The sequence below is a fragment of the Haliaeetus albicilla genome, chromosome 2 (genome assembly GCF_947461875.1).
Source record: "Haliaeetus albicilla chromosome 2, bHalAlb1.1, whole genome shotgun sequence".
Classification (NCBI taxonomy): Eukaryota; Metazoa; Chordata; class Aves; order Accipitriformes; family Accipitridae; genus Haliaeetus; species Haliaeetus albicilla.
In genome coordinates, this window is record NC_091484.1 from 40409511 (window position 1) to 40432988 (window position 23478).

The 23478-nt window shown below is 40.5% G+C and overlaps 1 protein-coding gene across 9 annotated transcripts in view; it reads left to right on the forward strand.

The window, feature by feature from the left end:
• SATB1 (SATB homeobox 1) overlaps positions 1 to 14928 on the forward strand; it is a 93968-nt gene extending 79040 nt beyond the window's left edge. For 4 of the 9 annotated variants that reach the window (XM_069772050.1, XM_069772059.1, XM_069772042.1 and 1 more), the window contains 3 exons: positions 9756 to 9959; positions 10462 to 10557; positions 13210 to 14928. In XM_069772050.1, coding sequence (XP_069628151.1) covers positions 9756 to 9959; positions 10462 to 10557; positions 13210 to 13695 — 786 coding nt within the window. In that variant the 3' untranslated portion in view covers positions 13696 to 14928. The remainder of the gene's footprint in view (positions 1 to 9755; positions 9960 to 10461; positions 10558 to 13209) is intronic. The other 5 variants (XM_069772074.1, XM_069772102.1, XM_069772084.1 and 2 more) reach the window with 5 other exon arrangements.
• The last annotated feature ends 8550 nt before the right edge of the window (positions 14929 to 23478 follow it).

Genomic DNA, 23478 nt, shown 5'->3' on the forward strand with positions numbered 1-23478 from the left:
GGGGAATGGGATGAAGGGATCAGGGCAGGAAGAAGCGTGCCTGCTCCATGCAGTGCCTGATTTAAGGGCAGAAGCTGCTGCTGAAGCTGTTTCCTGGAAATATGGCTGGGGCTCAGCTTGGCTGGCACTTTGCTTGGCCGGTGAGGAAAAGTCTAACACTAAGTACTGCTCTCTCAAGGAGCTTTTCCCTTGTCGCTGTTGTTGTCCCCATCCTGACGGCAAACTACCTGAAAACACTCTTGTGTTGGTTCCCACCCAGGAGGGAGAAACTGGATCTCTCCAGCTTCCCTTTTGATCCAGCTTTCCTATTCTTTTAAGTCTATGCCCCAAGCAACCATACTACAAGTAAGGGTATTTTAGCTTTCTAAGGGCCTCATTGCCTTTATTTTTCCATGGGTGAGATACATGCTTCGGGCTGCTCCCTTCTCATTTGCTGGGTGGCATCTGTTTTTCACAGGTGTGGATTTTAAAGATTTTTTTAAACTGCATTGAGGTAATGGGCGTTATTAATTTTCTGACTGTTTCTGTGGTTAACAAAATCTGGAGGAAAGTTGGGGAAATGTTTCTTTTCAACCCTTAAGGCTCCCCTCACCCTTGGCATTATCAGAGCATTAAGTGTTCTTCACTGTGAAACTGAGAGCCACAGAAGCCAGCTGAACTGCAAGAGGCAAGTTAAAATAAATGTTCTTAGAATATTTAAATGTCTAATTCAAACCTATATGAAAACATTTAGTTAGGCCATAAAAATGTGAAGGGATGTCTGAGAACGGATTTGAGCTGTGTATGTTTTGGAATGATGTTGCTTGTTGGAACGTCTTGTCAGCTGAACTGAATTTACAATGAAGTCCAAATATCTGTGAGCCTGTGATTCCTCAGTTTGTGGTATATTGTCCCCGGATCCAAAATGAATTCTGGAAAGAAAAAAAACAAGAAGCCACAGATTTAAATTACTCCTTCTGGGAAATTATAATCTTTAAAAAAAAAATACATCTAACAACATGATATACACACATATAAGTAATTACGGAAGTGACACTTTGGCCCTGTGGCCTTTTTACTGGAGGTCCTTCCCCAAAGCAAATGTTAAATCTCTGTAAGCAACTTAATAATAAACATTTGCTGTTCACTTGTAAATTGATAGTAGTAAAAAAGATTTTTAAAATTGCCAGGTTCTTTCTATTAAAGACTCTAACTAAACTGCAGATACAGCTGCCATACAAAAATTGATTGCATGTTTAAGAATAAATAAATATGGGCTATTAAGGGTCATGGTTGGATTTAGGGTTGTGTTTACTTTCAAGGGAAGCATCGGAATTGCAGTGAAATCAGTACTTGTCTCTACTTAGAAGATAAAGGACCATATATTACCAGTCACCCTCTGTGAAACCCACTGACCCATTTTATATGTCTGTACTATAAAAAGTAATGTACCAGACCAAGACTGACTTATTTAATAATTAGCAGTTGTTTTTTCTTGTTTAGATTTTTTTTTTTTATTGTTAAGTCCATTTTTGTCACGCGTATCTCACGGTTACAATGCCAGTTGAATCGTGTGTGTGAAAGAGGAAGAATCTGGAGTAGAAGAAGGCAGAATAAAGCTTCACACGCTGGTTTTTTGCATCTATTACTTTTTTTCCTTCTTTTTACATATGAATGTAGTTGCATTTTATGTAAGATTTTCAAAGGCATGCATATTATGTTTTTGATTAGGGCTTGTGCCTATCTATCATTGCTAGGCAATTGAAGGCAATACTGTAAAAAAGATACATTTGAACAAGGGAAAGGAAAGGTGGAGGAGGCTGAGAGCAGAGAAACCAACCCTGGGAGAAGCCCTTCATTTAGATTATTCAATTCGCTCTGTACTCAACTAAAAAGTAATGATATTTATGTTTTCAGTCACAGTTATGGGTTAGGTTTTTTCTTTCCATGAGCTGGTGGTACATCTCAGGTGTTCATAAACAGGGAACACACCAGTTTTGATAGAGCCTTAGACCTTAATCTGACAAGTTTTTTGGCAGCACTGGCTCTTAGCCACTCACCGTGGCTCCAGGTAGAAGGAGACATCTAATAAGACAGATGAGACTGTGGGAGCAGGGCCACAGCTCTCCAGGTCATTTTGTTTCTGTACTTATTGCTGATTGTCATTGAATTTTGGAGGTTGCTTAGGCAAGTTTCCTTTTCCTATTTATTTGTTTGGATGTTTACAAGAATAGAAATATTTAATTTTTAAGTGCTACAGCGAGAGAGGAGAAAAGGCAGACAGAAGAAGAGACATCACGAATCCTTTTCCCCTAAAATATCACAAAAAAATTGCAGTGAAATACTATCAGTACCACTGCTAGCTGTTTGGTCATTTGTTTTTCACAACCCAGAGCAGAGGTGGAGGTAACATCCAGGCAGATGGTGTAGCTGAATAATACGTTGGATAAGAAATTTAAGGAAATGGCATAATCTGTTTCAGTATTCTTCAAAGGACGTTTTTCCTGCTAGTGAGGTTTACCTTTCTTCTGAAAAGCCCTATGAGGTTGTGGGGTTTTCAGTTTGTTTGTTTTGCTAAATCTCATCTATTATGATGACAGATACAGATTTGCTTAAAATTCACATCTGGCTTCCCCTTTCAATGTTCTAGTAATGAAAGCCAATAAAATAGATAAACCAGAAAATCTGGAGATAAAGGACAGCTTCAGGTTTCAGACTTTCCCTGATTTAGGGGAATGCTCAAAGGCAAAGCCCGAAACTTAAGGCTGATTAGTGTAAATAAAATACTAAGGCAACCAACTTTCTGGGGACATTTATTATTGCTTCAGGCCATGTCTCGAGAAGAGGCACTCGTATTTTGGTATCTCTACTCATCTTCTGGAACAGGCCGAAAACCAGCTTTTGCTTCTTGAATTAAAGATACATGGGTTTTGGGGAAAAATAAGGAAATCTCAAAGTACTGAACATTCACAGCAGTTTTTAAAATTACTCGGAAGTATGTGCCTCACAGAAGTCAGTGCTTAAAATTACTTGAAAATATAAGCTCAACTGAAAAGATTTTCACTAACAAATGTGTTGGTCAGTATCAAAAACTACTAAGTCTGGTAGATTATTATTTTTCCTAAAATTTTATAAAAATATCCAGTGGCCTTTCTTTTAATAGACTTCAGTTCTTCTGTGAAGCATTTAGGTCTACTCAGCTTTGCATAGGAGATAACCAGGACAATTTATGTATTTTAGGAAAGATAAACCTGCAGTCAGAATAAATTTTCCTGCAGTCAGGAAATTCCAGAAGAACATTTAAAGCTAAAAAGGACTGCTTGTGTCATCTAGGCTTGTTCCCATGTCTGAACCCACAGGTATTTCACCCAGAAAGAAGTCAAATTTAAGTAATCTCAGCCTGAAAACAAATTTTGAGTTAAATGCTCTGTTTTTACCTTGCGGTGGGTGTTCCCTGCTGTATTTTTCCAACTAATAGAAATGTAATGCAAAATGTATTTCCCAGATAAATTAAAGCAGCGTCCATTGTTACTTAAACTTGTCTTATTTGTTTGTGCTGAAGTGACGTTTGTTTATTTTGCTTCTCAATGCATGAGCTTACTGATTCAGAGCTCTCTGAATTTTCGATCCTGTTGAACACTGTGAGAAATCTCAGTTGAAGGGTTTAATGCATTTTCCAATCAATGTGTAGGGGAAATTTGGCCTTATCAATTTAAATGCTGGAGATCCTTTCATTGCATTATGGAAAAATCTTCTCTAAGCAGAGATTATTCTTAAGAACTTCATAACATTTAAAGGTTAATATGTTAGGTAAAGAACAATATCTTAAGACAAACATTTTTATTACAGGACATGAAAGGATAGTTCTGATTAAATTACATTATTATTTGAATGGGAAAGAAGACAAAGTGCATCATTTCTTGCCCTCAACTTTAATGCCTTTAATCAAATAATGACCTTCTGGAAATAGTTAATTTTAAGCATTTGGAAAGATCAATACCACTTTGCCACCAAAAAATGGCCCAGATGATGAAATTTGATGTATTTAAAGTACCATTTCACCCTTTTAACCTAGTAAATAATTTAAAATGCTTTCAGTACTCCTTTGCTACCATTATGTATCTTGTTCAAAGTATTATGACTTTTCCAAAAGCAACCTTTCTGTACAATGAGCAGCTTACAAGTTTAATACTAAAGACTAAAACTATATGCATATACTGTAGTGGTGATGTCAGCCTTTTTTCTTCTCTTTTATATATGGATTTTGTTTTGAAAAGAAATGGAAATATCTGTGATGAACGCAGCCGTTTGGAACAAAAGTGAGATTTGTAAAGCAAGTTGGATGACTTTTGAAGGGGAAAAAGTCAATATTTAAAGTTTAGTTCATGAGTTCTTTCCTTTGTTTTGTCTATAAGATTTTGTGTTAAAGGTGAAGGATTTGGGTTGCTCAGACAATTAAGAGCCCATTTTACCAAGTGTAATTTCATATCTCTGTTCTATAAACTGGAGTGCCTTCAGCATTGTAAATAAAAAAAAATTGCCCTCTATTAGCATGTTTGTGGGCAGATTAAAAACGGTCTTCATTAGCATAAGTAACACTTACAGATTCTTTTAAAAGTAGGAAATTATTTGCTGAATGATAAATTGCTAGCTTTGGAGTTAGTTGCTGAAAATGTGTTCATTCAAAATGCCTACTTTAGTTTAGTCTACAATACTCATTTTTTTGAGTTAGAAGTACTGTTTAATGGATTATGTACTTAGTCTTTGTTCACAATAGATGCTGAAATGCAATTCACGCTTTCTGCTAAAATGTTTGTATCAAATATCTCCCTATTTAGACTGATTTCTTTTAACACCATGTATTTTTATTACACTATATGCCCCAGAGAATGATACAAAATAATCTTAGATATACTGTACCAAAGAAAAACTGTTCATATCTTAGCATTGATACTCTAAAATGTTTTGCCTTCTTAGATTCAAATTACAGCTCTGCTAAAAAATGTTGGCGTCTTTGTTAGTTATTCTGTAAGAAATATTCATCATTTGGCAAATTTTTATCACTGTAACAAATTCACCAAACAAAAGAGTTCAGTTGCTCCACCTTGAAGCCCTTTCTTCCCAGACTAGATGTGTTTGTTGCTGATTTGGAAAGCTTTGCCCAGAGAACATGTTTCATGACTGTAACGCTGCCCTCTTTGATCTAGTTAGGGTTGGTATTTACACCTTAAGTGCAGATTTCAATTATCTTTTTTTTTTTTTCCTTTAAATAAGAAAGAAACCAGGATGCAAAAATGGTTTGTTAGAGACTCTACGTGAAAGAGCAGATTATTTTATTTAAACACAGCACAGGTCAGACTGAATAAAATAGCATTTGGATACATAGATAAAATGCATAGATGCTTTCTTTAAAATAAGCATGCTCATGGGTCTTGCAGAGTCTAATGTTTGGCAGTTATCCTCTTTGCGCTTTTTCTGCAATAGTTTGGCAGTTCGGCTTTCACAGTTTTTTTTCCTCTAATGTCTTATGTTTCTTTACTAAATCCCTATCAGAAAACCAGACAGAAGACTCTTATTTATTTTAAATATCTTAGGTTTAGCATCTTTTTTTTTTTTCACCATTTTCTTGCTTACTGTAGCAAGACCTTTGCAGATGGTACTTGGTTACTTGAAAGTGCATAACAGTATTTTCTTTGTAGCAGATGGATTTAAGACTTTTAGTTCCCAATAAATGTAGGTTTACAATACATAACTTTACAGGATTTGTGTTGTATATAACAGGTTTGAACATATTATCTCAGAATTCATCTGCATGGCATTTTCAGCTTATCCAGGGCCCATGCCAGTATTTTAAGTAATAGGGAGAGCATAGTGATTGATAGCAGCTAAAGGCGTGATTTTGAATAGAAACAAAGGTTTTAGAACAGAAGGTGTCAAATTAAACTTTGTCAGTTTGAAAAGTAGTAACATCCTGAAAGTTCTCCAAACATATTTACATGTGGCTAATGTTTATATTTTGCTTTGTACTCTCTTTATATTCAGTGTAATGTTGCCTGGCAAATTTACTCTGTTTTAAAATCAAGGTTGTTCCCAATGTCATTACAGAGTTTTGGGGGGTTTGCCTTGCTGCACAGATATATCAGCTTAATTATTTTAAGGCTGTTTTTTTGACTATGTACTATATATGCTGTATAAACCAGTTGTGATCTAATCTGAGTTATAAATATTTCCTTATTATTTTGTGGTCCTTTCCACTTCCTGTAAGACTATAAAGACAAACACCACCACCCCCCCTCAAAACAGTGGCCCAAGTCCTCCTTCAGAATAAATTGTTTGAACTAGGCAGAAATTGCTCTAGACCTAAATGAGTGTAAGAGGAGAAAAATCAGCCTTGTTATGTTCACTTATAAATTCAACTGCATTAACTGCAGCAGTTCCTACTTCTTTAACAAAACTTACAAGTTTTACAGAACTTAAAATTCACCATTAGAAAAGTCTGTATGATCAGTTTTCCTGAAATTTACAAAAACATTTCATACATTCTCATTTAGCTGACTTTTATGAATGAGCTTTGTGTCATATGCAGAATTCTGAACCTGAAACTAAATGAAATACTTATGGGTTGGTTGGTTTGTTTTGAACTAAAAGAAGGCATATTGGTATAAAGTTTGTAGTCTCTTAACTAAGTAAACCCCTACAGCCTCTGTTACTGCCCATTCACTATCTCTTCTGAGAATATTTGGAGATCAACTTTCGTAAATATTTTCAGAAATACACCATGAAGACCAAAAAATTGTTCCTATCCTTGTAATTTTAGAATAATTCAGTTGGTTGTTTCCATGTTGCCCATCATATGTTTCACGAGAGTATGTCTACTTCTTTAAAAACTTGATGAACCCAGTGAAAGGAGACATTTTAGTAGAATAGCAGCCTATTCTGTGTACCGTGTCAGAAGCATCTGATTTGGGGATCTCAAATTCGCTGCTTCCCTGAAAGGCTAGCAGAGACATGCTTCAGGTTACAACTAATCAAATCATTTTTAGATAAGGAATTAGAAGTATTATGTCAGTGCAAAAGTTGATAGAAAAATACTGGAAATATGTTAGCCATCAGTAATTAATAAAAATAAGGTCTGATCTAGGAGAGACAGAAACAGAAAGGACAATAAGGGGAAAAGGAGTTTCTTAGTTAAGAAAAACTGTGTGAAATAAGTTTAATCATTATAAAATGTGATTGTTAGGAATTACTTTTACTACTGGACATTTAAAAAGAGTTCCTACTGTCTTTTTTTCCAAAAAGATCTGTGATTCTTGTGGTCACCGAACAAAATATGTGCAGCTTCTAAATGCATGATGCAATTTCTTTTCCAGTCTATCTGTATACCTTAGGGAGGTGCCATAGGAGAGAACAGGTTGTCTTGTCTTTTTTTTTTTTGACATTCACTGAACTGCTGTGATAGTTAGCTCTGCTCTCTGTTTCACCACCATTAGAACGAGGTCCAGTGTGAAGCAGTGCAGACTCCAGACAGCCAAAGGACAATTTTTATGCTTCGGGGCAGGCTGGGGTTTTGTTTGTGGGTTTGGGGGGGTTTTTTAATCAAAAATTTTAGAACTGCATTTCAATTAAAAGATCTAGATTTGTTTCTCTTCATCTTCTTCTCTCCTCCATCCCCAACAAACTACCTATGTCTTCTGATTGCACCTCTTTTAACTCACTGCAGAAAACTAATACTGCTGTTGAGCGTAATCCAGCACGTATCCCTGTGGAAGCAAGGTGGGCAGAGAACCATGAGCAACATGTTGATTTTGTTAGGGGCAAGGAGATTAACCTGCTAAGACATCCCAGGGTGCCTTACGATGGGGAGGGAGAATCCACAGAACCTTGCTACTGTTTTAAAAATATGCCATATGATTCCAGCTGAGACAGACTGTAAGTTATGTGCTCTGTATGAAGGCGTTTGGCCACATTTCCCAGTCGGCTTGCTAAACCCTGAGGCACTACCTGGCACCCACCCTCAATGTGTGGTCAAGGAATGGGCTGTGCTCCATCCCCAGGGTGCAGGGGGCCTCTTCTGCTGCCACTGCTCTCCTCCCTCTCCCCACCCTTCCTAGCACACCTAGTGAGCACCCAGCAGATTTTGGCCCCGTTTAAATTTTTGCTTTCTCAGCTCTGCTACCACCGTCTCTCTAACATTTGTCATTTTGATTGGTTCTGTTTCTTGGGGGCATTTTCTCCTGTGTCATTTGTTCAGTTGTCCACTTATATCCAGGAGAACATACTTCAAATTTTTATACACACCTCACTAAATATTTTCGTATACAATATGAATGCATTAAGATAATTTGTTTACTTTCACCTCTTCCTATCGTGGCAATATTTTTACACTGCATTTATTAACTGTTAGCTAAAGATATGAATGTCTTCAAGAAAATACGTATCTATATTGTATCTATGTATCTATTGTATCTAGTAGTAAACTAGTCCGGCTAAACCATTTTTCAACTACCAGTACATATAAAAAGGATCTAAAAGCTTCTGTACATTTAAATTATTTGTTGATTCAATAAAATGTCAAATTATCTTTCCTACAGCATTAAGAAATAAAATTGCATGGACCTAGTTTTGAAAACAGATCCTTGAAGCTAAAAGAAAGGAACTATGCATGTTTTACACATGTGATATTTTGTTTCTAAATTATTTTAATATACAAAAAAATCACTGCTGATGCACACAGTGCTAGCTAGAGTGTTTGTACTCTTCTTTTAAAACTACCAGTGCACAATTAAGAAAAAGATCCTCAATTAAATTTTAAGAAGTTGTAAGAAAACAATTGTTAAATTTTCAAGATTAACTTATATGTCTTGTCTAGAAGCAAATTAGCAACCACTGCAGTTCTTGCAGGGGACTCTGTAGGTGACTTGATAGTATGTATCCCAAAACCATGTCTGAATTAGGGTAGGTAAGCTCTTGGGCAACTTGCTGTCCTGTGATGTGGAAATGGTATAAAGGGTGTATCAGAATCTTGGACGTATCTTGCTCCCCCCCACTGTAATAGTGTACGTAAAACTGAGAGACTGTTTTTTTCTGGGTCCATGAGAAAAATCCTGAAACAGGTAGTCATCTATCACTTGAAGTAAGTTCACCTGCAGAGGCACTTCTACTTGTAGCAGGTAGGAAGAAGGTATTACTTGACTGCATCTAATCAAAGGATTCCTGTCTTTTAAAAGGACATTAGGGAGCTCCTCTACTGCTATGATGGACATTAGGCAGCCCTACAGCCAAGGCAGATAATTGAAGTACTTTCTCGTTTTGAGTAGTAGTACCAGGATTTTAAAAATTGCTCAGCACACAATCTACCGGCTCCTGAAACATGGTGTTGAAGCCCTCAGATGGGTGTAGCCTTGCATAAAAGAAAATAGGCAGCATAGAGAATATACTGGCGTCAGTGAAACCCCTGTCCTGTGGAGGGGAGCGTGTAAGGGATTCCGCCTTCATCAACCAGTTTGTTTCTAAGCAAACAACCAACAGCGCTGTCGTGCAGGACCAAGGGGAAGGTGCGTTCCAAAACGCTGGTGGTTGGCGAGGGTCTGTGAAATAACGCAGCAGCCTCTCAGTGTATCGGTGTTTGCTTTAAGCCCAGCCTGTACAGTGAAAGCCCCTTCCTGCTGGGGAAGAGTGTGAGAGAACGCAGCGCCTCTAAAATACACATTTCACCCTCGTTTTGCCCCTCGTGAAGTGAGGAAAAAAACTAATGTTTTGCTGGTGTTATCTTCAAGGGGTGGCTCTGTGAGCTGTTACGTTGGAAAGAAGATCCCTCACCAGAGAACAGGACCCTCTGGGAGAATCTCTCCATGATCCGAAGGTTCCTCAGTCTTCCTCAGCCTGAACGCGATGCCATTTATGAACAAGAAAGCAATGCAGTTCATCACCATGGTGACAGGCCTTCCCACATTATCCATGTGCCAGCAGAACAGATTCAGGTTAGTTTACCTTGGCCAATCCCGCAGAGCGCTAAGTAAATAAAGCTTTAAACGGAGCAAAGGAAATTAGTGTTTCTTTCCTCCCGGCCAGGCTAAATGCAGGTCTCCCGGTACGAGATAAGAGCACACTGCCGTCCGCCACCAGAGTTCAAAGGAGAGCGTGCAACCACCCATGGTTTTTGTTTCGGTTCGGTGGTTTTTCGCAGACGTGCGTGAATGCGGTGGCACAGAGGCAGCTGCGTGCCGGGCAGGGCAGGCCTCCGTGCTGGCTGTCCCTGGCCAGACAGGCGTCAAGACCGAAAGGCAGAGGTGTTTGGCACCGGTTGTCAAACGCCTTACCAGCAAAGCGGGAGGACCTTGTTGTGCTGCTGTTCAAAAGCTAAGCTTGAACCCTCAACAGCGGTGGCTCACCCGGGTAGGAGTGAAGGGAAGGGGATTCCTCATCCCACTTTAACCCCAGCCGAGGCTGGGATGAGTCAATGTTTGTTTGTTTTTCCTTCAGAGCCCCTCTCCCACCACCCTTGGGAAAGGAGAGCATAGAGGCGCTTTCTTACCAGGCCTGCTGACCGCTGGACCTTGGCTGGGTGCTGCTCCGCAGGTGAGCTGGCACAAGGGCACCGTGTCAGGGAGAGAGAGGAGGGGATGCAGGATCCACGCCACGGGGCTTGGAAACGGCCGCCCCGCGCTCCGGGGCAGCCCCAGCAGTGCCCCCCTCCTCCGGGGGCTGCGCCCACCTTTTGCTCACACGGGCACCATGAACCGGGAGCGTGGCTGGCTGTTTTGCTAAATATTGTAGCCCAGGTCAGCAGTGCGGACTGCTGTCTCTCTGAGCTGGGGACTCTTTAATCCCCTTTCACAAAAGACCTGAGGTCAGCCTTTTAACTGCTCCCTCTTAAAGGGCAGATAGTACCCCGTCCTTTCCCAACCTCAGCGGAGACCCAGTGTATCATTTGTATTACCTATACAGAAAAATATTTACAAAGCTAGGAAGGATAGAGTTATCTTGCAGCCAGAAACAACACGAGTGTATATTAAAGATAAAGCAAACTGAATAAGACAATCCCTTAGGATATCAAGTACAAAAATAATTGTGAAAGCCTGGAAACTTGCTGTTTGATTTAGCAAAAAGAGAGAAAAAGATCTATATTAAGTAATAAAACAGCACTTGTCTGAAAATGTACATTATTTTTAATAAAATCGCTTCTTAAGGGGATAAAAGGAGAAGGTTATGCACAGTATAAACATTCAACCACTATGCCACTTACTTAGATTTTCTTGCCTTGTTGATAAAAGTTGTGTGTTTGATCTCGCAAATATTATTCACATAAGCAGTTGCATTGTAATCTCTTAATGTGACTTGTAGAGAGTAAGGATTGGGAGATTGGGCCTGAGTTTTGTCTCTGCTCTTCTACATGGTAATTGTTGTAGATGCATAAACACGTAGCTAAGACACAAGTTTTCAAACTGTATGTACAAAGCCTCCAGTCTTGTAAGAATTTAATGTGCTGGGAGTAGTCTTGAATCTCTTTGGGATTGAAGCCTTGAATGGGACTGCTCACAGACCATAAAACATGAAAGGATGTGAATAGGGATGAGGCAAGAGCCCTAATTCCACTAGCATTTGTGTCAGACCTTACAATAAGAAGATCACTTGAAGCAGTGGCTTCTAAACCGGGTGTTGAGACCTATGTGAAGTCTCCACAACTATGAGTGGTACTACAAAGTGGACAGAATTATAATTCCTCCAATATTTATACTACTTGTACAGTATTTTGTGCTTCTTGAGGTCTGCAAGTGAGCTGCAACTGGAAGCTTGGAAACCACTACCGACACAAAAAAATGTTGAGGGGAGACTTGCAAAGGGAAATGAAATGTAGTGATAGCAACTGCTTGTTTTGCTGCTGTTGTTTTTTAATAATAACTGGTGGTTTGTACCATATGACAAGAAATTTGCTGATCCAAAATATCTTACTAACCAGTGCTTCCTGTGCTATGAAGCAAAAGAATTGTCAACAAAAACAGTAGCTGATAAATTTACTTTTGATTTTAAACATGATCTTATAGTCTGCTGTACTCCGGTGGTAGATGAGAAAAACATTTCTGTCCCTAGGGCTCAGTGCCTCACCTTTTAAGAACATTTCTGAATCCATGCTTGCAAAACTTCATTTTAAGCTCTTGTTAATTATTTACATCGTGATTTGCTTTATCGTATTCTTCTGATGTGCATACTGGCTCATTTTTATTGCCCGAGTTTTTGGAATGCAGCATGTTCCCTGCTAATAATAATAGTGCAACTTACTTAGAGCTTTGCATCTTAGCACTTTATAAATATTAACTAAATAATCCCCAGCACAAACACAGAAGCAGGTAAATATGTTTGTTCCCTGTTTATACGTTGGGATACTTGAACACAGGCAAGACAGACCCTCTCTGAGACCGCAGGCAAGAGAGGTCAGAGCCAGAAGGGGAAATACAGATTTCCTACCTCCAGATCTCTTTGTCCTTGCCGAGGCCGGGTTTGACAGTGCGACGTTAGGTGCTTCCAGCTAACGCATTCTGTCGTATCGTTTGCAAGTTTGACAAGACTTCAGTGCATACTAAGGTCAGATCAGCAGTGGGATATTTCCGCACTTAGCTAAAATGCTCTCCTTCTCCCTGATCGCCCCAGTCCCTTAGCCTGTCTATTGCTAGAGATTTGCAGCCCTTGTTTTTGGGCAGCAGCTGCTGCTGCTGGCAGAGCTCCTGTGCATTTGCCCTCATCTGGCACTTTTCTCACTTTGCCCTTGCTACAGTTCTGGCTAAGCTGGTCAAGTTAATCCTATACTATGTCACCTACTTAGCATTTTGTCTTGTCTGCACTTGACTCATGGAGCATGTTCATTAAAATTTGTCAGCTAAACCGCACCAATGTCACGTCATCGGCGCTTTCAGTCAGACAAAGCCAGAATGTTCCTTCCACCTCTCTGTCCGTATCCCACAGTCCCTTTATCCCCTGTCTCTGCTCACACACATATAGACACATGCGAGGTATGCAGAGAGTTCTAACTCCTGTTTTAATTCTGGTTCACCAATAATGGGCCTTTTTTTCTTTTTCTCTCCCCCCCCGCCCCCTTTTTTGTTCTTTAAACTTACTAGGCCTTTGTTTATAGCTTTGCAATTCCTCCCCACTCCCCCCACCCCAGATTTTTTGGTAACGCAAAATCTGAGCAAGAATACATGTACAAAAAAATTGCTGTGCTTTGTCTTGCAGCAGCAGCAGCAGCAGCAACAGCAACAGCAGCAACAGCAACAGCAACAGCAACCAGGTCCCAGACTACCCCCAAGGCAACCGACAGTAGCATCACCAGCTGAATCTGAGGATGAAAATCGTCAGAAACCCCGACCGCGAACAAAGATTTCTGTTGAAGCCCTAGGGATTCTACAGAGTTTCATACAAGATGTAGGCCTGTATCCAGATGAAGAAGCAATCCAGACTCTCTCTGCTCAGCTTGACCTGCCCAAGTACACCATTATCAAGTTCTTTCAGAACCAGCGATACTATCTCAAGCACCATGGGAAGCTGAAGGACAATTCTGGTTTGGAGGTGGATGTTGCAGAGTACAAGGAAGAAGAGTTGCTCAAGGATTTAGAAGACAGCATCCAAGACAAAAATGCAAACACGCTTTTTTCAGTTAAACTAGAAGAAGAGTTATCGGTAGAAGGGAACACAGAAATTAATGCTGAATTGAAAGACTGATCTAAAAGTATTATTTTCTTTCAACAGTGCCACTGGTATTTACTAATGAAATGAAAATTCCATCTTGCGTTCTGTCAAAAACCTTTATTATTCATTGTTTGGCCAATGAATCTTCCAAAACTTGCACAAAAGTTGAAAAAAAGGATAATGCAGACTGCACTAGATGTTTTACTCTGTTTTACAAACTGCTTCGCAGCAACAGATGAAGCGTTGAGGATTGTTTGATATTAATTTGTGTTCACTGGATACACTGTGAGTGTACCCAATAAGCATGATACCAGTGATTTTGATTCTGGAGCCTTCAGACAAGCATTACAACTTTTGTGATTTACTGTTTTTTGTTTCTGTTTTGTTCTCGTTTTTTAATTATTACTGTAGCACTCCACACTTGATCTTTGGAAACTCACATTTATTTAAAAAAATAAAATAAAAAGAGTTTGTTACTCTTGTTCTATTGTATGTTACAAAAGAACTATAGACTGTGGAATGCAGTTTAAAGATAACATATGCCAACAAATGCCTTGTATTATATGGCACTGCCGTAATTCAGATTTGTTTTCTTTTGGAAATAAAGGTCACTGTATTTTTTTTTCCATTCTCATTGTTACATGGTTTTAAAGAAAATGAAAAAGAAAATGTGAAACACAATTTAGTCCTCATTATTTATTTGTAGATCCTGCAGCATCATGTTGTAATTAATTTTTTTGGAAGTTTCCGTTAAATGTAATATTGCTTCTCTTGTTATCATACTGATTTTTTTTTTCTATTTATAAATGTATTTTGATGGGCAGTAAAACAAAGTGTCTTAAAAGTTTTAAATAGAGAAAATGTGCTTTACACAGTTGCCTATAAAAAGTGCTCTATGTTATCCAAGCAATTCATACTATAAGCTTCACTCTTATTGTTGTATGCAATTTTTACTATCATGCAAATAAGCTTAGGTAAATAAAACTAATAGATCACCTTAGAAACTTATGCAATTAATGTGAAAATAATTGATGTTTGCAATGTGTCTTCCTTTGGTTTACAATCAATTTTAAAGCTACAGCTGTATAAATTTTCTGTATAAAGGTGTATTTCTTTTTTATGAGTTTATTGCTATGAAAACACCAGTTATTTTGTTACAGCTGGCTGTTTTTATAAGTGTATCACAATTTTCTTTATGCAGAAATGTTCTGACTAGGAGTGGTTATTGACTGTAACTACACAATTAAAATTGTTTGTATGGTATGATATGGCAGGGTTTGTCTGCGTATGTGTATATCTGGGAGGAATTACTTGTTCTTAGTGCACATTGTACCTTCTTGCCACCACTTTGAAGATGACATTTCAATTGTTCTCCTTTAAAATCACAGACAGATTTTTTTAATGACCTTCTTAAAATTTGAATTTAGATAACATACTTCAAAAAGAAACACAGTTTGGTTATGAAAATCATAACCTGTCTTTTCTTGGTTTAAAAACTTGCCTGCCCAACAGAGATAGCAGGATATTATTGAGTCAAAAGGCTATCAGGCATAAACATATTTACAGTTCCTGGCAGTAATGCACTTATAATGGATACAGCTGGTTTTATTTTACACTAGAATTATGCTAACACTATTCCTTGCACTAATGTATAAACATTAAAAAAAAACATTAATAGTCACAAAGTAAATAGGAAAGATGGGCTTTGCACACAGCAGCCCCCTTCTAAGCAAGATTATTTTTAATGATCACTAATAAGGTTCTTGATAAAGCCGTAACAATTGGTGAGCTCTGAATTTATACAAGGCTCATGTTGAGGCCAGGGTGAAATCTGCAGCTGAAAGCTGTGAAGTACACACCATTGTTCTCTTTTCCTAGGAGAGAAACAATTTACACCCAGTGCAATTCAGGATTTGAATTGAGTGCAGCTCTTCTAAAATGACTAAAAGTTTGCAAAACTCAGGATGAGTTTCAAAGGCACAAATGACTCTTAGGTTGCAGCAAATTCCTCCTTTTAGTTCCATTAAGTTCTTTAAGAAGATACATATTAGGCAGCAAAGCAGGTTTTCATTCCACATGTTTAAAACTGCTGCAGGTGCCGCAGTGCCCTTGGGGTTTCTCGAGCAGCTCCCAGCTGCGGCACCTCTTGGCTCCTCCCGGGAACGTGTTGGGGCTGCACCATGATTTGGGTTTGGGATCCAATCCAGTTAAAAGAAAAGAGCCTTGGTACCACTCTGGGAGGGAAACAAGCCTTAGGAGGGACACGGATGTGTAACTTGGCATTGCATTCCAAGGGAAGGACAGTCAAACTATGCCCTCGCTTAAGTAACTTGCAGTAGCTATAAAGCTATTGATAGCCTAAAGCTATGCTGGTTGCAAAAGGGCAAAACCTAAGCCTGGTCCAGGGAAGCCACTGTGGTCACTGTTGGATTTCTTCACTGATTTCAAATGGGATCATTGCTTTGTACAGCCACACAGCTGCTCAGAACGAGGACAGACCCCTGTTCACAGCCATGGGACAGGATGAAATGTAGCCCAGGCAGTGCAAGCTGGTTTTATGTGCAGGACAATACTACTGGCACCCTTGGGCTGGTCGAAGAGCCGAGTGACCATTTCAATAGGGCTGCTTAAGGAAAAAAAAAATACACTTTTAAATGTACGCTTTTGCTGCATGGGCATATGCAGGCTAGAACAGAAAGAGAAGGAAGACTTTCCTGGTTTATACCTCTCTTCTCGCTAAAAGCTAATACACACAGCACTCCTAATACCAGAAACAGGGCAACAACTCCAACACCGTATAAAAGGATAAGAAGAAATGTTTATAAAATTGTCTTTGCTATTTTGAAAGCAATTTCCTTTTCTTTTATCCTTTTAAGTTTTATGGGTGCTGAAGTAGAGGCCACGTGTGCTTACAGATAGTTATTATAGCTGTTTCTTTTCCATTATCTTTGCTTTTCTTTCTCCTAGCATAGCTGAGGTTATCTTCCAAGTAGTTCAGCCTCTGTAGTCACATATTACCTGCACAGAGGTTTGAAGCAGTGCATTTTTGTGTCCCAGTGGGTGGGCTGCGAGTACAATCTTTTAACTTGGCCTAAGTGACCAAAAGCATTTTTGTTAAATCCTTCACAGCATTTTCAAAGGTGATATGGGTATTAAGGATCCCAACTTTATGTGGATGCGAGAGATTTATGCTGTTAGGTCTTAAGCTGCTACAAGCATATGCCACCTTGACTTACGGACCTGTTAGACTACCTAGAAAATTACCTTATGTCCTTTTCTGTTCCTTTTTCTCACCATCTGGTGTAATCCTACAAAAAAATCCCTTTCCATTTCTGCAAAGATTAAGAAATCAGACTGGACTTCTGTAACAGAGAACACAAACTGAGACATCAAAACACTATTAGTTGGGAAGTTGTTAGTAAAACTCACTGAGTAGGACTTCACTGAGAGCATATGAAATTGGTATTTCGTATATAGTTTAGGGAAGTATGGGGAAAGAATATTGCTTACTAGGAATAATACTTAAGCTGCAAAGAAAACCAAATGCCTAAAAAAGAAGGAAGCGAGTGCTGGGTGGGGATGGCAGGACTTAGTTTTTGCTATAAAACTGAAGTTAAGTATTTCATGTTTTATGGTGTTTACCATAAAAAAAATGAAGTATTTTTACTCCCCGCTGATTCCCGTTAATCTGTATTTAACTGACAAGATTTATGTGTATATGCTAGAGTCCCCAGTGTGTGTTTTTCAAGCCTGAAAGAAAACCAAAGAGGCCCCAGATTCCAACAAGTCCATGGCTTGGGGACAGTCTCAAGCCCCAGTCACACATAAAAAGGTTGCTTATCGTTACTTACCAAGACTCCCTATCCTACAATGCAGGATTTTAGATTAGTGTTTTGTACAGCTACTTTAAATTGGTCAGATGACGCAGAAAAAAAATGTCCAGGTGTTAAATTATTCCACTTAATTTTTTCTTTAAGTTGGGAAGGTGCAGCAAATGGAGAAAGAAGGGAAGGTTCCCCTAAAGCAGTGATTTTGTTTCAGTGATTTACTGAGCCAGTACAATGGTTGTGCGCTGGGAAAGCACAAAACATTGCTAAGTTCATTTGCCAAAGCAAATGCCCTATATGTTAAGAGCAGTATAAATTAGATACTACGGAAGATCTACTTGAGCATCAAGTATTAGCAATTCTGCTTAACTTACTGAACTTGTGCTTTGATGTCCGGTACATTGCAGAGACCAAAGGTATTTTGATTTTTACATAATGATTTATATTGTGCTTTGAATAACAGTTCCATAGCAAAGCAGGCATACAAATATACTCCTGGGCCTTTTTTTGCACACAGATGTAATTTTAGTTTGGTGTCCTCACAGCGCCTTGTGTCCACACAGTGTTTTACTACAACAAATGAGCTAATAATTCAAACTGCAATAAGTGATCCTCCTTGGAGCAGGAGTAGCGCTACTTGGCAGTGAGTTTGTTTGCTTTCAGGTTCATACGGGAGCCTTCCCGCCCGCTCTGCTGCTGGCGGTCCTCCCGCTATCCCACGCCAATTGTTTCGTGTTGGCCTGGCCTGGGCACCCTTCCCGCTCTGGGTCATCTTGCCCAAATGTCATCTATCCTGGTTACATGCCAGCACTTTGGTCTATGTGCAACAGTTTAATATGAGGCAGCAAGGCCTGTATGTATCTGATGTCACCTATCCTTTATCATCACCATTCACGCTGTGAGCCCTGCAGAGTTGCTAGAACAAGCCACTTGCATTGGAAAGAGGGTGACAACTGGAGCAAACCCAGCAGCAGGCAAGCAGTTTCTAAGCTGATGGAGTAGAGGGGGCAAGGGGACATACATACATCCCAGAGGGGAGCAGGAAAAGGAGAGAAGAAGGTGCCAGAGAAAGACGGGAGCATCGCTGAAGTCACAATAGCTACCCTTGCATGGAGGAACGGGCTCTTTCTGCAAGCCATGCTACAGCGATACTCAGAACTACTTCAAGGTACTGCCAAGACTCCATGGAAAATGTTCCTGACCTGAAATGTACAATGGTCTCCAATCATGGGATTTGCCTTGGCAGGCAATACCTAGGGTAGCACAAAAGCCTCCTCAGCTGTCCGTGGCAAAAGAGGTCCCCTAACAGTTTGTCCTCTTGTACAGTCCCTGTGTGTAGGACATGCAGGATTTTTTCCGTCTTTTCAACTGACAGCTACCATGGCAGATGCAGTTAGGACTCTCTTTCCAGGTTATTTGCTTACCCACACAATGTGCTAAAACAACATCCAGGCTGTAAATCCTCTAATTTTCCTCCAGGATCACATCCAACCACAGGCAGTATGTTTGCAGCCTCAAACCTACTTTTCTGAGCTGTCTCCTACAGCCCTGCTCCTGCTCAGATCAGATGTGCCCCAGGAGTTTAAAAAAAAAAAAATCAAATGTGTTGTATGGCCCAGATGTTTATCATAGTGCAAGAGAACAGAAAAAACATGACCTCTGTGGGCACACAGAGTTATATAAGCACACACAGTTCTAAAGTTTTGGAGCAAGTAAGTTGCCCCAAGAGGGTTCAGAGAGAGATTTCGTATTGCTGTAGTCATCTTAAAGTATCAGTTGCAATGATTTGAAACTGTTGGGGCCAGAAAAATTCATGCAGTCCTACTAACTTTGCAGGGGACTTTCTCCCAGAACAGAATTTAAAGCAAAGAGCACTCTGTTTTGTTATTCGCATTACAAAATAAGCCATCTTTGCACAACCAACTTTACAATTGTTGTTGCTCTTCCACATCTATACTAAAGCAGGACACCATCCTGCTAACTAGCAGCAGTGCCTGCAGCTGTGTGTCCCTTCTTGCCCCATCTTGAGGGGCTCCCCTGCATGTAACATGCCCCAAAATGGCTTAACTCTTCCTTACTCTCCCATCATCAACTTAAACACGGCCTTCCATCTTGCAGTCAATGTTTTTACCTGGGGAAAGCAATTTAGAAAACAACTTATCTTAGAGCAAACCACAGCAGGGAAACGAGTGTAGGAAAAGTATAGGAGATGTAGGAAAAGTGATTCTTTATCATTATCAGCATGACAGCTTGGACTGGGAAGTAAATACAGGTGGTGGTGTTGGCTTGCCTTAGTAGGCAAAATGCTGTATCCCCAGCCTCATAAGGATTTAATGTATGTCAGCTGAGAGACTGAAGGCGACAGAGAAGGAGGAAAGGTGAGAAGAAATATCTAGATAAAAACTTAACTGGGGGCAGTCATGCCTAGAGATGACTGGAGGATTGCAACACTAGTTTAAATTGAAGGAGATCTGAGGTAGGCACCAGGAAAAACTAAGTGAGGAGCACTTTGTGGTTCACATACTGGCTGTCCTGCAAAAATGCAGGAAGAGTGGACACATTAACAGAGTCGTTGCAGAGGAAAGATTAAATAGAGAAGGCTTGCAAAAAAATAGTGGCAGCTTGCTTCTTTAGCAAATACCTGCAGAATCATAAGTGGTCCATGGAAGGTGAATACAGAAAGAAAATTCAAAATTTCTTGTAACAAAACTAGAGGTAATGTTTGAAATTGTCAACTAGCAGGATTACAAAACAGCGAAAGGGAGCAGTTTTCTGTGCATTTACCTGCTGAACTCACTTGCTATGCACACCCTTTCATACCAAAAGCACAAACGGCTTAATAAAAGTTCAAAGAATTTGTGAAAGAGGCCAAGGACTGCTTTCCACTCTGCATTGCTGGACAACATGTGAAGATTACGCTGTACTGGTTTTTTCTGTGACCCAGTGATGGTATCCATGTGGACAGTGTCCAGCATCCAGCCAGCGACATGGTTGCCTTAGCCCTCCATAGTCAGAAGTGAGATGAATTTGAATGGGCTGAAATTTGCACTGTCTTCTTGGTCAGGTATGCTAAATGCAGTTTCTGTACTTTATTCCCTACCTTGTTTATAACCAGATTTTAAAACAACTGATCTGAGTAATTTCATTGAGGAGTAGGTCACCCCATATTTACAAAGCATTCCCTCCCACACACACCAGCATAAAAATTTATACCCAAATCATTTTGGCCATTGCCATGGTACCAGTGCAATCACTATTCACAGCTATGCTCTAACTGCAGCAAGAACAAAGTAATGCTCCTTTGACCCCATTTGCCTACAAAACTGGGCCATTTTTTATCATGTGGCACCACCCTTCTTTCAGCCTCCCCTCTGCACATCCCACTTCCATTCAGGTTTAGCTGACCTGTTCCTTTCTCTTCTTAAAAAGCCTGCTGGAAAGGTTCAAACCAGGGAAAGATAACTGAGGGCTTCCAGAATGACTGGAAACAAAAGTAGATGTGTATATTTGCATCATCCCCTCATGAGACATTGCTCCCAAGCTTTTTAGGGTGCGTTACAGGATGGCTGGGAGAAGAATCACGGGAATGTACTGGTTTGACCCCAGGTCTCCTCCAGTCGTCACCAGGCTTTCTACAACACACTCTTGGGAGCCACGAGCAGATGGATGGTCACTGCAGCCAGGGGTACCTCCCCGGGGTGCCACGTAGCACACGAGCACAACACTGCTTGCAAGTACATTTTTGGACAAAAAAAGCACCGTGGGAAAGCAGATCAAAGCAGTGTGATTGCATTTCACGTTTGCTACAGCTCATTCCTGAAGCCAGGGTGAATAGCCTAATCCAATGTATCATTCCTGTGCAGGCAGACCCTCGGGCTGGCATCGTGTCCCATGGAGCACTGCTCCAGTGTGCAGCATCTGCCACCGTCTGCCCTAGGGCTTGGCTTCAGATTGCCCTCCTCCTTTCCACCTCCTTTTGGGAGATGCTTTGCACAAACTTTGAAGGCCGAAACTCAGGCTGTTTCAGGCCCTTCAGGGCATTTATTCCCCTGCTGCTTCCTGCACTACTTGATCTTTGATCCACACTCCTGACCTTTAAGGATTCAAAGGGGCAGATTTCCAGTGATTTAGCTTCAATTTTGCTTGCTCTTATTTTTGCAAGTCTATCTGCTTACCCATTGTCTCCCCTGTTTAATCAATACGTCAGCTGTTGATCACAACCGCTGCCAGACAGCTAGTGGGACAATTATTCTCACAAGGACTTTTAAGTCCAGACTTTTAACCCACCAGGTCCAGCACGGAGCAGCTGCAAGAGCTCTGAGTAGCAGCTGCCCCTTTTCTACTGCAGCTGCTGAGCTGCTCTCCTGATGGTCTCTGGCTACTTTGCTAGGGCAAGGGGAAAAACTACTTTTTTTTTCTGGACATCATAGTATAAAAGCTTAACTTGCTGCTCCTGTAAGAAAGGAGGTGAAACACCGCAGCCAGCTCCCACCCAGTGTGGTCATGATAGAGTAGCCTGGGGCAGCTCTACCTTGCACCCAGACAGCAGATGAGTAAGAAAGAGGCACAAGACATGGCAGGAAAGCTCTTTCTGCCTGTCAGTTTTCACACCTCAGTTTGTTGTTAAAGAGGCATTGGGGCAGATATTCCTACAACCTAAAGATACCTGGAGCAGTCTCAGACTCGGGATCCTACAGCTCCTGGCTTCCAACTTATCTGCCGAGCAAGGGTCTATGGCAGGCTCTTTCAAACCTGTCTCCTGAACTTCACTGGCTGCCTTGGGGCATGGCTTCACCAAACCCATTGGAATAATGTCAAGAAGAAAAACACAGGAGCAAATGTGCCACATGTCATAAATAGTTATTCTACTGAGGACAATCAAGCAATTTGATACCAACCTTCACCCTTTCCAAGAAATATTCATGGTCACTGGCCTGTACCTCTTCACCTCACTTCTCAAGGATAAGATTTTGTTTGGGCAAAAAAAAAGTGTGTGGCCAACACATTGGCTTAGCTATTTGAGCCCTCAGTTCTGCTGTGGCCCCACTGAGGTCACGAGCCACCAAACAAAACTTGAAACAGTTGCTGTGTTGCTCTGACTTACGATAGTGTCGCGGTTTAACCCCAACCAGCAACTAAGCACCACGCAGCCGCTCACTCACTTCCCCCCACACACCCAGTGAGATGGGGGAGAAAATCAGGAAAAGAAGTAAAACTCATGGGTAGAGACAAGAACGGTTTAATAGAACAGAAAAGAAGAAACTAACAATGATAATGATAACACTAATAAAATGACAGCAGTAAGAATAAAAGGATTGGAATATAGAAATGATGCACAGTGCAATTGCTCACCACCAGTCGATCGACGGCCAGTCAATCCTGGAGCAGCGATCCCCCGCCCCCACCCCCAGCTTATATACTAGACGTGACGTCCCATGGTATGGAATACCCCTTTGGCCAGTTTGGGTCAGCTGCCCTGGCTGTGTCCTGTGCCAACTTCTTGTGCCCCTCCAGCCTTCTCGCTGGCTGGGCATGAGAAGCTGAAAAATCCTTGACTTTAGTCTAAACGCTACTTAGCAACAACTGAAAACATCAGAGTTATCAACATTCTTCGCATACTGAACTCAAAACATAGCACCCTACCAGCTACTAGGAAGACGGTTAACTCTATCCCAGCTGAAACCAGGACAGGTAGGAATTGGCCTTACATTCGCCCAACACTGAGACTGGGGCTAAAAGAATTTGATTTAAGGCCATACTACTCCACACCTCCTTGGTTTTGCTGCAAGCGCTGCTCATCAGTATCAAACCATCTGTACCCCCATAGTTTAGGGCTATGAAGTTATATCTGCAAAGAGTTACCACTGCTAGTAAGAAGTTGTATGCAACCCACAAGATGAGCAGCTGTAACTGCAGTTTTTTGCCCAGCCACGTGGTCTTTTATCTACTTCTTCAGCACTGGGGTCTGGCAGGTAAGCTGGAGGGCATT